We start from the raw sequence: 15,539 nt of genomic DNA, 5'->3' as shown, positions 1-15,539 counted from the left end.
TAGGGATCCCTAATAGTCCCACCACCAGACTGCAACTTCAACCTTTTTGCTACTTGTACTACTCTAAATTTTTAGAGAGAATTTTTGCTCAGAATGCAATTTAACCGTTTGCCAATTTCTTTTTGTTGATATTGAAGCATGGACAAATACTCAATATGTCTGGCGATTGATGAAGTCTTTTGAAGAAATTTAAAATTATATATATTGCTTGAATGTGGGCTCATAATCTAGCTAATTAAATTTTCTATTTCACATAGGATTTCTCGGGATTCTACCTTCCATGTGATATCTTATGGACATCTGAAACATATTTTAAAGTAATGCAATAAAGTATTTTTCTGAAAAAATAAAAGCTACGGGGAATTCGTTTTCATTGTAACGAGTATTGTGTTGAAAATAGTTATTTGGTTGAAACCACTCAAAAGTCAAAACCCATTAGTTTGCCCTTCTCCTAAACCTTACCTATAAATATATAAGTGTAGGATTTTTTACCATAACATGATGGCTAGATTTCAGGGATTTTAAGGTTATAGACAAAGAAAATTCATTTGCCTCGTTGAGTCGTGGTTACTGGAGATCTGCTGCCGCAAAAGTAAAATCCGTAAATCTCCTACTATGAGAAACAGAAGAATGACTGAATGTATTTAATACTCACCTTCAAATTGCAATGGGACAACATATTTACCTCCAAATGGATAGGATTGTAGAGCATATGCAATCTTTCAAGTTTCAAATGAAGCCAGTCCCCTGTAGTAATTAAGATATGAGATAATTTGCAGATGCTAAACTTTGAACTTTTTTTGGTCAAGTGAAGAAAACACACTGTTTATTTATTGACATTGGGAACAGGCAGGCAGGCAGCTAGCAAATTCTCAAACTTAGATGTGATGCACTACAGCTATAAGGTGCACCAAGCTATTCATACAGATGTGAACTGTATGTTGTTCCCGGGTAAGATACATATGACTTTAGCTAATGCTGCATTCAGAGGCACCCTCAGTATCACCATCTGAAAACCCTAAAACATAGGCCTCTCCCCCATCATCTTCATCACTCTCGATGTCACCTCTAGTGTGTCTTCTTTCAACATAAGCCAGTGCTTGCCTCCTATGCATACGTAAGACGTGCATAATTACATCTGGGGTCAGTGTAGCCCGTGAATGGTCTTCTCGGCCTTGCTTGTTAGCTTCCATTATCTACACACAGCAAGACAGTGCAGCAGCAAAAAAAAAATCAATAATAGATTACATGAACCAACTGTGACTTTCGATTCTAAACATGAATAGTTATTGAGAAAACTGCTAAGATATGCACCTTTTGGGCGTCACGAGGCAATGGAGTAACATTCTTTGATGATGGGGTCCAAAGCTTTATGGTCTTTTCTATTCCACATGTTGCAAGAACAGGAATAGAGGGATGGGGCGCAAGCTGATTTACTATGTGCCTATCACCAACCATCAACCTAACAAGCTTAGCACCCTTTTTCTTCCAGATAAATATACGACCACAATCAGACCCACTCATGACATATTCATCACCAGGACCAAAAAAACTCACTCCTTTAACAGTTCTCGAATTTCTATGCCCAGAATAAACTTGTGGCTCGTCCAATTTCTTTGCATCTTCACCTTGTGAAGACAGGGGAGATGGACCCAATCCCATATTCTTCTGAAACAAATATATCAATTCATCATTGTATGAGACCAGCAACTCACTAGAGCTTGAGTAAGCCAATGCTGTGATGTGAACGTCATGTGTTTCAATCAGGTGATGGGGGCAAAATGTGTTGCTAGGCCTATCTGTATTATGAGAAGCATCCATTTGGTACATTCTGATGTCATATACACGTGCATATTCATCAGAACCTCCAACAGCAAAATAATTAGGATTTCTTGGATCTATCACAATGGAGTTCAACCTAACACTGCTAGAAGATTGCTTATTGTTTTCTGTGAAAGATGAGCAACATAATATCTTTGTGGCAGAATTGCTTCGCAGGTCATACTGCAGAACAGATGCAAGTTATAGCAAAATAATCTGAGGAAGAGAACTTTTTACAGGTAAAACAGCACGTGGCAACCTACATGTTGAACAAAACCATCTTCACTGCAGCTATACAATATGTAGGGGCTCCCTGGTTCCACTGCAAGATTATGTACACGACCTTGATGCTTACCAAGCCTTTTAGTTTCTATGTGGCCATTCTCCAGCAATAGACCAAGCCTGACCTGCAGTGAGAAAACCAGTGTTTTGCGATGGCAGAAATCAGACAAGATTAAAGAATAAGCCCATAGGTGTCGGGAATTATTTCTCCCTAGTCCTTCTCAAATTACGAATTAAGCAACTCCAGGAGGCCTAAACTATAATATATTGGTACAAAAACATTCTCTGGATGTACATCCCTGCGGTCTATAAACATGTGTTACTTCATACAAGGACTTCTCAAATTACGAATTAAACAACTCCAGCAGGCCTAAACTATCATATATTGGTACAAAAACATTGTCTTGATGTACATCCCTGTGATCTATTAACATGTGTTACTTCATACTAGGACAATAAGAAGAATATGATTGGTATGAGAATTACTTATCCAATCATTCAATGCTAAAATGCAATTTGGTGATCTCACTAATTCTGCAATGTGTAAGAACTCCTAAATCGATGAAGTGTTGGGCACAGATTCTTTATGGCATTGAGAAAAAGAATGGACAAGTGAAGCAGAAGATGCCACACAGTAGCTGATAGTTGCATAGGTAATTCTTATAGCTCATAAAATGGTGGTGTTGAGGCTAGCTTGTGCACACCTCAACTATTCTACTGGGTACCTGTTACACCTCACCAACACAAGTACCGGGTCCCTGCCAAGACTTAGGAAGAGGGAAAGAAATATCTAGAATCTTTTGTCTCTACTAGAATTCGAACCATTCTCCCATTCAATGGTTTTCACACATTTCAATGACCACTAGGCCATACCCTTGAATGCTTGCCTTTAATACTCTTACCCAGGTTTGGTTAATTGTGAGAAATATAAGAAAAGAATATTATCGAATTGTTGTATCTACATTATTACATTGAGACTCTATTTATAGAGACTACATTGGACTCTTTTCCCAACTAGGATTCCTATTCCTATTCTAAGTAGGATTGTATATACTTATTCCTATTCTAGCACTCCCTCTCAAGCTGATGCATACAAATTATATGTACCTAGCTTGTTACATATGTAATTAATACGAGGACTGGTGAGGGCCTTGGTGAAGATATCTGTAAGCTGATCATTTGACTTCACAAATAGTCCTTTCATGAAACACTGGATTCGATGCAATATGAAGGGCCGCTTGATTATCTCACACAAGTTCCATCTAACTGATTTCGCCAAAATTTAGTTCTCCTAGCAACTGTTTGATCCAAACTAGCTCACAAGTTGTTGCAGTCATTGCTCGATATTCTGATTCTGCACTAGATCGAGCAACCACACTTTGTTTCTTACTCTTCCACGACATCAAATTACCTACTACTAAAACACAATATCCAGATGTCGAACTTCTATCAGAGGATAATCTTGCCCAATCAGCATCTGTATATACGCTCATAGCCTTGATCCTCGAAGAGTAGTCCTTTACCAGGAGTTGACTTTATATGTTGCAGAATACAAACAAGTGCTTCCCAATGACCATGACAAGGGGAAGTCATAAACCGACTTACAACACTCATAGGAAAAGAGATGTCGGGTCTAGTCACTATGAGATAATTCAACTTTCCAACCAGTTGTCTATACCTTTCAGGATTACTTAGTGGCCCCTGTCCTAGAAGGATTTAACATTCGGATCCATAGGAGTGTCAATGGGCCATCATCCCATCATTTCTGTCTCCTCAAGAATGTCTTAAGGCATACTTGCGTTGAGAAATAACAACAACTGATCTAGACTAAGCAACCTCAATACCTAGAAAATACTTCGGCCTGCCGAGGTCTTGAGTCTTGAAATGCTTAAAAAGAGATGTTGCTTCAAATTAGTGATACCATCTTGATCATTGCCAGTGATAACAATATCATCAACATAAACAACCAAATAAATACACTGATTTGGTGCAAAATGTTGATAAAACACAGAGTGATCAGCTCCACTATGAGTCATGCCAAATTCCAGAATTACTGTGCTAAACTTTCCAAACCAGGATCGAGGTGACTGTTTTAGACCATAGAGTAACTTACGCAATCGAAATACAAGGCTACTAGACTTCCCCATATAGACTTTTTCTGCTCCATGTAGACTTTTTCTGCAAGATCACCATGTAGAAAAACATTTTTAATGTCCAACTGATGAAGAGACCAATGACGAACAACCATAGATAGAAAAAGACAGACAAATGCTATTTTAGCCACGGGAGCGAAAATATCTGCCTCACTAGCCTTTGCCTTTCATCTACCACACAAGCATTGTTGGTTAAGTGATCTTGAACGCCTTGACCCTTGCACCATAACTCAACCGAGGAAGCGCTCGAAATAGTTTGAGCTTCCCATTAATGGTTCTAAAGTGATCATAGCACTTGAACTACCTATATTTTTGGAGCCAAAAATATCAATCCCTAAAGACATATTATGAAATAGAGAAAAGAGAAAAAAAAACAAATAAAACTAGTCGGAATCTGGGAAAGAGGGTTCAGTCACCGAAGATTAGATCTGACTGCTCGGAATTGGAAGGAATCAAAAAATAAATAGATGGTCTGCCTCGGAATGGAGAGGCGACCTCAATGGGAAAAAATGTCAAAAAATTGGCCAGAAACTGCCGCACGCGCCTGCGCGTGAAGCACATGGTGACGCAAGCCTGAGTCTTCCGGCAGCGTGTGAGGGCGCGTGACATGGAAAAACTCAAAGGAGCTCACTTGGGTTTGCTCGCTTGAGTGTTCTGCACCTCGTGGTGGTGTGGGTTTTCACCCTACACTTATAAAACAAGAAAACGATGCAAACCAGCCTTCAACAGTCACCGAAATCTGACTTCTTTTTTTTTTTGGGTAAGTTTCTCATCAATGCACCATGTGAGAAATATAGGAAATGAATATTATTGAATTGTTGTATCTACATTATTACATTGAGACCCTATTTATAGACACTACATTGGACTCCTTTTCCAACTAGGATTCCTATTCCTATTCTAAGTAGGATAGTATATACTTATTCATATTCTAACATTAATAAATGTATTGTAAATCCACATTGGATTCACAAAAATAATGCATAGATTATAAAATGTATTGTTAATCCACTTGGATTCACATAAAGTAATATAAATTTCTACATTGCACGAGTATCGGCAATGCAGAATTTAATATTGCAAATCAAGCACTGCAGTAATTATGCAAACCGTATACTGCTACGTTATGCAAAGAATAAATTAGTGATGCAATCATTTATTTTAGAAATCAAATATTACACTAGTTATGCAGAATTTTATGCTTTTTTCCTTATGCGACATTAATCGACCTCTTAGAATCTCTTAAAGGGCTTGATCGGCTCAGAGATTTGACAGGACTTCTCCTTTCCAATACAGACCACTAATATTATGATCATTTGACAGTTCTTGTTTGATAATGACCGGGATCATGATTAAATCACAACAGGAGAATGGTCCAGTAAGCAGAATCCACATCTACTACAGCGTATTTCAGACTTACAAATGAACATTTGCTCATACACATTGTCGTTATCTTTCAGATTTCACATAATAAAGTGCACAAGATACGCAGAACATCACCTGGCCATCAGCAGCAGCAGTTACTACTTTCCGATCATCAGTGAAGGGCATGAACCTGGCCTGGAATATGTTGTCCATGTGGCCTGATGAGTAAGACAATTTTGATTTCCTTGTTGCCCAATCCCATAGTATTACTCGTCTGTCATCAGAGCCTGAGACAAGAACATCGCCAGTGGCATTGAAGTCAATTGTGTTAACACAACCCTCATGACCATTTAACTTCCCATACAAATCCAGCCGCTTCACTGTAACCTGCCCCAAATATGGAAAAAGAAAATAGTTTCAGCCGCTTTGCATAATGGACCAGTTTCTCAGATTCTACAGAAAAGAATTTCAAACACCGTAAAATTTATTACCTTCAGGCAGAATATAATAGACCGGAAATGGATACTGAGCATTCGCATAGATAACACAACTAATTTGGCATTAGGGGTAGTTAGTTAATTGATTTAGTGACTGATGTGGGATTACCTTACTATCGAAATGTGAAATTCTTTTACACCAAATTATGCTGCAACTGGGACTCAAGTCTTAACCACCACTAAGTATGAAGGCCTCATTTTTGTTACCTTCTTATACTAATGTGATAATTTCTTACACATAAAACAGAGACTTAACATCAAGGAACATGAAGGCCTCAGTTTTCTTTAGTTATTTATTTGTTTGTTCCACTTTATTGGATGTGCCACAGAAACTTCACATCAGGCTCTGCCATTAAGAAGAAATAGATACAAGGAAATTAACAGTACATACCTGGTGATGAACTGGAAGACCGTCACATGGATGATACGTTCAATAAATAGTAGCTGGTATTAGCTGAAAGACTTTAAGTTTTATTTGGTGACAATGGAAAAGAATAATCATACTTAAAGCCAAATGCAGGTGAGCTTCTACACTAAGCACCTGTTGGTAACATGGAAAAGCAGGCTACAACCCTGTTGGAGTTGGCCAGATTACATTAGTCATATAAATATGTCTATACCGTTAATGGATAAAACTTAAATTCTCATCCAAAACCTAGCAGGTAAGATGCTTGGCGTTCAATAAATTTCCAAGTATTAACCAGAAATATATATGTGTACCATTCAACTCATTTAACAAGGTGACTATATCTCTGTAACTCAAACCTTTACTTTCGCAACTAGTGATTGGTTAACCACCCAAAGAAGAAAACAGACTGCCTGATGCATGACTCACTATAAGCAGTTCGTGCAAAGTGTAGTATGTTGATGCAAATTCTTATGGGTCATTTGCACAAATGCCCTAAGTTGCTCGGACTCTTCACTTTTGGTGTTGCACCCGTGTCGACACGACATGGGTGTGGGTGTGGGATCTGTGTCCGATTTGGTCAACCGATTTTGGGTACTTTGACCAAAATCGATGGGGAAAGTCTGGACAGTTTTATGTAATCAATACAAAAGTTAAGGTAAAATTGAAGAAAATGGAATACCTTTAATATAAGTTTTTTTATGTCACTACTTTTCCTTTAATCTCCTAGGATTCTCCTCAAGTTTTTCATATAATATCTCATAATTTAGGTTTTATAACTCTATTTTTAGATATTTTAATTATTTTTAGGAGAACCCTCGCACCTATATCCATATCCCCGAATCTTAAAAATTAGATCATGAAGGATCCGACCTCTAGATCCACACCCATATTGGACACCTGCACCCGAGTCTGAGTAACTTAGTTCCCTTCAACACTTTGAGAAACAAAAAAGTGGCCGAAAATGCCCCAACATCGAAAAAACAAAGTAAAACAAGCAAGGCAAAAGCCCATACTTTCGAACCATAATATAACACAAGTTATGTCGCTTAATTCCTATAGAACTTAGGCATAACTTAGTTCCTACAAAACTTATGCTAATAGAGGAATACGTTCAGTTACAGAACGTTATGTTTTAAGAAGTTCATAACCCACAAGTTATGTTTTACAAGGCATAATTTAGTTCCAACAAATATGCTGATAGAGGCATAAGTTCACTTTCGGAAACCACAAAGTTATACCTTAAGGGCTCGTTTGGTGTGAGGTATAATAACAAATAGTCCCGGGATTAAATTATAGTACCGCTTATTTTGTTGTTTGGTTGGCAAGTTTGGGATAACTTATCCCGGGATTAATAATTAGTACCGGGATAAGTTATCCCTCTCCTTGGGTGGTATAGTAATTCCGGGATAACTTATCCCGGGATAAAATAGGTAAATGACAAAAATGTCTCTTTCAATCCTTTTGTTATATCACTTTTTACATTAATGAAGGGCATTTTTGTAAATAAATAAATTGTTCTTAAAATTTATTATTTTGAATACAACAAAACAAACACTCAATAAAAAATAATTCCAACACAACTTATCCCATCATAACTAATCTCAACATAACTTATCCCAACATAACTTATCCCATCATAACTCATTTTCAAACCAAACGACCCCTAAGAGACATAACTTTTGCCGGACAAGACAAAAGTTCTCCAAACTCATGCCTTGTGAAATTAGGTCATAGTTAAGCATATTTTGACCACAAATTTTCATTAAATGAGCAACAGGGGTTAAATTAAAGAACATGATCGAGGGAAAAAATTAAAGATCATCCCGAAATAGGGGTAATCCATGCAAAAACTTGAATTCTTACTTTTACCTTCCAACATCGGGTAAACAATGAATTAGGCTAGGTCTGGCTTTGATCCATGATAAAGAAGCTATTCTTGGGTCTAACTCAACCCAAAAGTTAGCTCAAGAGGTGAGTATCACCAAAGATCACATAAAGAGACCAAGTAATCCTTAACCCACTCCAACAGATAAAAAAATAAATGGAGTTTTGTAAGTATAGAAACATTGAAAACGAAAACCCTAGAGAAATCTAAAGATAAGAAATTTAAATTTCATAATTACAATCTGCTATTTGCTTAGTGAGATGAAAATCATCGGGGACAGGATTCAGATTGCAGCAAAAACAAACCACGCCAATTTGATTTCCCTCCCCAACCTGTCTAAGCTAAACCTTGACAAAATTACTCTTTGCTGGTGAAAGATACAAAATAGCTGTGGAATAGTATAAGTGCACACAAACAGACGAACACCACCTCTCTCAATATAAAAAACGAAGAAGAAGCTGAAGTATCCCCAATTTGAGCTCTGGTAGACTAATCTATTGAGCAACACAAGTACCATGAATAGCCATAAGTACGAAATTGGGGGAAAATTCGATACTGTCAATCATTTCATCAAACAAATAAATGTAAACAACAGATAATCTTAAGTAAATCAGACCTCAGAAGCGGAGATTCGACGAGTGAAGTTTCTGGGTTGAGAAATTCCAATTTCTCTGTTATGGAACTCCATGAATTCATCGTCAGTAGACTTGTACAGCCTCTTCATGTTACCTTTAGCTTCCTCGTAAGTGCTTCAACTCTGTATATATCCACTTTAATGGAGGTTGTAATCTTCGCCCTGCGGAACACATTAACACTCAAATTTGTGCCAAAAAGGTAAGTGCGGTATTCCTAATTATTACTCCATTCTTACTAGTGTTTCATAACATAGGTATATATCTATGTATATAGAAGAGAGAAAGTATTAAATATCCCTAACCGGGTAAATTATTAGTTTCATTTTAGAATTATGGATATGCTTGAAATCATATTATCTGAACCTAAATACACATGATCATGCAATATGAGTGAAATATGTTCCTAAATTCTAGCCCAATTTAGAGGTGTTTAACACTTCGATCGGCTTTTTATTAAGAGTCTCGTGCTCTTACAATAGTTTGAGACCACTTACTATGTCATGCAATAAATTGTAGTATATCTAAGTTTAGTTAATCAATTAGATTGGTGTTTTAAGAAGGGAAAAAAGACAAATATACCTTCGAACTATCGCAAATGGTATATAAATACCCCTCGTCATACTTTTCGTTCATTAATGCCCTTGCCGTAAAAAAAACAATGCACATTTACCCCTCACTATAACAGAAGACTTATTTGATACACGTGTCGCAATCCTACGGAGGGACCTGATTTAACCAATTAATTAAATCTAAATTTTAAAAACCCACCCATACCCACACAAATAACGTATCTAAAAACCTAAAGAAAAATCCCCTTCTCTCAAATATCCATGGCTTGTAGTTGCATAATCTATCTTAACATTGAATTTGATTTATTTCCAAATGTACAACCTGGTTTATGTGACTCGTGTTAATGCCTATTGTAATATGACTTACATCTCTTTCTCCTCATTATTCTTTCTGCCAATATCATCTGCACATTGCAATCTGCACGTAGCCATTTTCAACCTCAATTCAAACCTCTTTTCACTCACAATGGTCAACTCTCACTCTTTCCGTTAATCCATTCCCCTAATTCTCTTTATTTTTCAAGTAAAACGAAAATTCACTTTTTTTCTTGTTAATATGCTTTTTTTTGTTGCCCAAAACATGCTCATTCTCATTTATCACTGATTTGGGTTGTATGGTTGAGGTTATCACTTGTAGAAAAAATTATGCATTTTGGGTTTTAGGTTTAGTTGAATTGAAATAGTTGGCGTAGTATTTTTTCGTGATCTCTCTGATTGTCGCAGAATCGATCAAGAATTGACTAAGAAAAGAAGAACATGGACGAAATCGACAGAAACGACGAAGAATTAACGAAAACAAAAAGGAATCGATGATGAAATTGGTATGTCGAGATGAAGGAGAAATCAGATTTTTTTGGTTATTTGGTTTGTTTGTGTGAGCTTATGTGTGAGGAATTGGAGATTTTTTTTTAGGTTTTTGGATGGGTTATACGGGTGGGTTAAGTGGATATGGGTGGGTTTTTAAATTTTGGGTTTAAATAATTGGTCAAATCAGGTCCCTTCGTAGGATTGCGACATGTGTATCAAATACGTCTTCCGTTATAGTGGGGGGGGGGTAAATGTGCACTTCTTTTTGGACGGCAGGGGCATTAATGAACGAAAAGTATGACGGAGGGTATTTATATACCATTTGCGATAGTTCGGGGGTATATTTGTCCTTTTTCCCTTTTAAGAATGTTAATAGTTTGAGGAGAAAACTAATAATTTGTTCAAATTCAGGGGTATTTTCAATACTTCTTTCTAAAACGAAAAATAATAATTGAAAATAGGGTAAATAATTAAATAGATTATTAAATAATAAGTGGAGATAAAATGAAAATAAAATATTAAGATAACAACATGATCACATTAAATCAATTATTACACAAAATGAGTTTTTTCATTGTTATCTACGATGAATTTAAATAATATGAGATAGTAAAATTTAAGTAAAAATTAAAATAAATATTGTATTTAAACTACAAAAAATAGCCCAAAATACCCCTGAACTGTTATGACCCGAGCCTACACCCTGGATGTGGCCGACACTCGAGAACCATTGCTGGTCCCCAAGCGAATCCTCATCCTATCTGACTACAAGCGAAAGACTAACTCAAGCATACATAAGCATCAGATTCAAAAGAAACATTTTAAAACAATTTACTTAATCTCAAAACTTCGCTAAATATACTAAGTATGAAACATAAGTTTTAAATAAAATATCTGAATCTGAAAGACTCTCCAAAACTGTCTATCTATGAAGCCTCTACTATACAAAGATGAGTGTTGGTACAAGACTCACGACTCCTCAAAAGAGCTACTACTAACAACTCATAAACTTGGAGTTTTTGGAAGCAGGGAGACCTCACTTGAAAGCTAACGAGCGGATGAAGTGATCTCAACAGACTCTTGTTGAGGATCTTAAGAACCTGCATCATTAAAAGATGCAGGTCGAATGACATCAATACATTGAATGAACGAGTATGTAATATAGCTGAATAACAAAAAAACTGAATGAAAAGACTGCAATAGATATAGATATATCCTCAACTGAATGTAAAGAAATAAAGGACTGAAATCATTAAAACTTTACAAAATACTTACTCATCTTTGAAATCAACATATTAAATGATATAATAAAAATATACTTTTAATTATATTTGAGAGATTCACTAAGCGACAACCATAACTATGAGCTACGTGATGATACAACATCTCGCTCATACTTCCAGAATTGTCAAATACCTTGCCGGGGTATAGAACACATCAACTAAGTGGATCCAATAAGCTCTGCCCGAAAGCACTTAGGATTCATCTAAAAAGTATGATCCTGTACCCATGTTGGCATACATGGTTTATGAGGAATGCGAGTTGTTTGAACTCATCCCAATATCGGTGCTCAATACTACTTCCAATAATATATACTCATGCTCAATATTTAAAAACATACTCTTCCTCTGGTTTGAGATAATTGCTCAAATTATCTTCTTAAAAGAGGTAACTGCTCTTGAAATATCTTTGAACTCATAACTCATTTAGAAATCAAAGTTTCTCTTTTATCAATGTAAAAACTGATACCTTTGGGAATACTTAGTTCCCTTATACTCTTAGGGGTCGTTTGGTGTGATGGATAAGATAAATTAATCATGAGATAATTTTTTAGTGGCCTTTAATTCATTGTTTGGTTGCAAAGGTACGGATAACTTATTCTAGGATTAACAATTAGTCTTGAGATAAGTTATCCCTCACTGGTGGTGGTATAGTAATCCCAGGATAAGTTATCCTGGGATAAAGTGTGTAAATTAACAAAAATATCCCCCATAAACTCTCTTTTATACACCACTTTTACATTCACACATATTAACATATTTTTTAACAACATAATAACATTCACAACCTTGATTATTTGTTGTTTTAATGATAAGTATATTTTTCTATTAAAAATTTACATTTTATAAATACAATTTTTATTTATGAATATATTATAAGTTGAATTTATTTGTGTAATTATTATGTTTATTTATATTTTGATTTCTCTTAAAATGACACTCCACTACTAAATTACATATTTTTCATTAAATAGTTTATTACTCACTTAATAATTATATTTTATCTATAATTAAAATGTAGATAACTTTAATAATAAATTTTCGTTTACTTTAATAAACATAAAATGAAAGTTTTATTTTTAAGCTAAATAAGATGAAAGTTTTATTTTTAAACTAAATAAGATGAAAGTTTTATTTTTAAGTTAAATAAGATCAAAATCTTATTTTTAAGATAAATAAGATGAATATTTTATTTTTAAGCTAGATAAGATGAAAGTTTAATTTTTAAGTTAAATAAGATGAACGTTTAAATTTTAAAACATACGACACAATCATGGAAATGCACACAAAAATATTTAAGCTAAATAAGATGAAAATTTTATTTTTAAGAATGAATAACTAAAGCTTGCAAAGAAAATGTAAAAAAAAAACTAAATATGGTGAGGGTATTTTTGTAAACAAACAACTTATTCACAAAAATTATACAATGAATATTAGTTTGAATTTGACAAACCAAACAAGCAATAAAAACTAATCCCAGCATAACTTATCTCAATATAATTTATCCCAATATAACTAATCCCAGCATAACTAGTATTCAAACCAAACGACCCCTTACTTAATTCATACTTGAAAACTCTTTCTAAAAAATATATCAAAATCAGATTGTGATATGATCATTGATGACTTGAAAAGTCATATTGCATAAACATTAACGGTTTATCTAGATACCATACTGCTTCAACATTGATGACATACTCGACTATCATACTAATCATGTGTTAAAAACTCTTTCTCAAAACTCATCTTTACTTTCTCAAAAACTCAGTTTAAAACTCAAATATTGGCTTTAAACAGCTTCTCAATATTTATAACTCAATTCATAGGGTTCATGCAGAATTATGGACATGAACGACTCAACTCATGGGTCTTAATAGCAATATGAAAACTCAGTACTCAAAACTCAAGAACTCGAAACTCAGAACTCAACGATACTACTCATCTTGAGAATACCCAATTCATATGGTTCATGTTGAAATATAGACATCAATGAATCAACTCAAGAATCTTAATGCATAACATATAGCAATTCAATAATTAGGAATAAAATTTCAAAAAGAAACATGAACACGAGAACTCAAAATCAACTCATCTCAAGAATACTCAAATTTAGTGGTAGAATCTTAGATTTCTCATTTACTGATTTGAAAGTAGATGTAGGACGTGAGGACGAACTAGTCCAACACTATGATAGCCTTACCTACCTGAAAGAACAAGGTTCTTTAAGAATCTTGAAAAAGAACTTGTATAGAAGCCTTGAAACCCTAGCTTGAAGGTAAACAATCAAGAAAACCTTTATTGAGATTCTTGAAATCTCTATGGCTAAGAATTATGATTTTCATTAGTGATTCATAATTGTACGGAGGAATTTGAATTGAAATGAATGGAATTCTTGGAGAAAGACTTACCTTGAAGAAGAATCTTGAAAAAAAATTGAAAGAATCTTGAATGGAGTCTTCTACTTTGATTTTTCCTTAGGGATTTGCCTTAAGATTTGAGAGATGTATTAAAAGATGAAAATCTGATTGTTTTGGGTCCTTAATTAGTCAAGAAATTCGTTTAGAGTTTTCATTGAGGTAAAAAGACAAAAACGACTCTTTTTAATATTTTCCCGTTGGCTAATTCGTCACTGCACTGTATATGATTATTAAAGTGGTCATAACTTTTTACTTAAAACTCAGATTGTTGCGAAATTGGTGGCGTTGGAAAGAAGATTCAAATACCTTTAAGTTTATAGGTTATGGGACTCGTAAATCTTCATATTGTAAGAGATATGCTTGTTTGAAGTTGACCCGAAGAGAATCTTACATCAAAACTTAATCGGTAGGGCAACTTTCAATTCTACTTTGGGCTAGGAGTTTCTAGTGACCTTAATTAATATCCAAAATCATTCACACACTAAAAAAATTACCTTTACACATATGGGCAATTTAAGAATGGGATAAGGGTCTGAAAAATACCTCAACTTTGGTCGAATTTGTTGTTGCGATACTAAACTTTCATGAGGATCTATCACCTCCCTAGACTATTTAATACCATATTTTAAACATATATATTTGCCCACGTGGACATAAAAAATAATGCAAAATTATAAATAGTAATGTGTCCACGTTGGCACATATATATCTTTAAAATACACTATTAAATAGTTCAGGGGTAAATAATACGATATTAAATAGTCTAGGGAGGTAATAAGTCCTCATGAAAGTTTAGTATCGCAACAACAAATTCGACCAAAGTTGAGATATTTTTCAGACCCTTATCCCTTTAAGAATCATCCAATCTGACCCTACAAATAAATGAACAATAGTTCGGGTCTTCACTTAGAAATTTTTGGGGTGTTATATGATCTATCGAATTTGGTACAAAAATACCCTTCATTAACCTTTCGGATCTAAAATGCCCTAGACGTAAGCTTATTAGTTCTAAAATTCCCTTTCTTACGACCAAAATTAAAAATATAATTAAAAATCTCATTTATTACATGGCTCAATTTCATTGTTGTGTTTTATAATTAACCTAAACTAATCAAATTCAAATTCATATCCAGATCTATCTAATAACCTCATATCCGCCTCACCCATAACCCCATTAAACTAACGGGAAAAAAAAATCTTAATTTTCATTTATTAATTAATCTAAATTTAATTTGTTCTTCATATTGTTCATCTTCTTCATTGAACCCAACTATTAAATTCATCCAAGTCACCTTAATCCATCTACAAAACCCTTCAAAAATAAAATACAACTTCACAATGACACCAAGAATAATAATTTGAATCACCCACTTCAAAATAAACAACAAATTATATAGAAAAATTTGACATCTCCATTAG

At 34.6% G+C, this 15,539-nt stretch overlaps 1 protein-coding gene across 1 annotated transcript; it reads right to left on the bottom strand.

Moving 5' to 3' along the window:
• Positions 1-722: 722 nt before the first annotated feature.
• LOC125874483 (uncharacterized) lies at positions 723-9,282 on the bottom strand. Its single transcript, XM_049555378.1, has 5 exons — positions 9,029-9,282; positions 5,757-6,008; positions 2,085-2,228; positions 1,315-2,004; positions 723-1,196 (listed from the first exon to the last, which is right to left on the bottom strand). The coding sequence occupies exons 1-5, from the start codon at positions 9,134-9,136 to the stop codon at positions 969-971; spliced, it is 1,422 nt and encodes a 473-aa protein (XP_049411335.1). The 5' UTR covers positions 9,137-9,282; the 3' UTR covers positions 723-968.
• Positions 9,283-15,539: the final 6,257 nt, after the last annotated feature.

Source organism: Solanum stenotomum, chromosome 8 (genome assembly GCF_019186545.1).
Source record: "Solanum stenotomum isolate F172 chromosome 8, ASM1918654v1, whole genome shotgun sequence".
Classification (NCBI taxonomy): domain Eukaryota; kingdom Viridiplantae; phylum Streptophyta; class Magnoliopsida; order Solanales; family Solanaceae; genus Solanum; species Solanum stenotomum.
The sequence above is the reverse complement of the archived record's forward strand: the minus strand, read 5'-3'. Positions and strand labels throughout refer to the sequence as shown.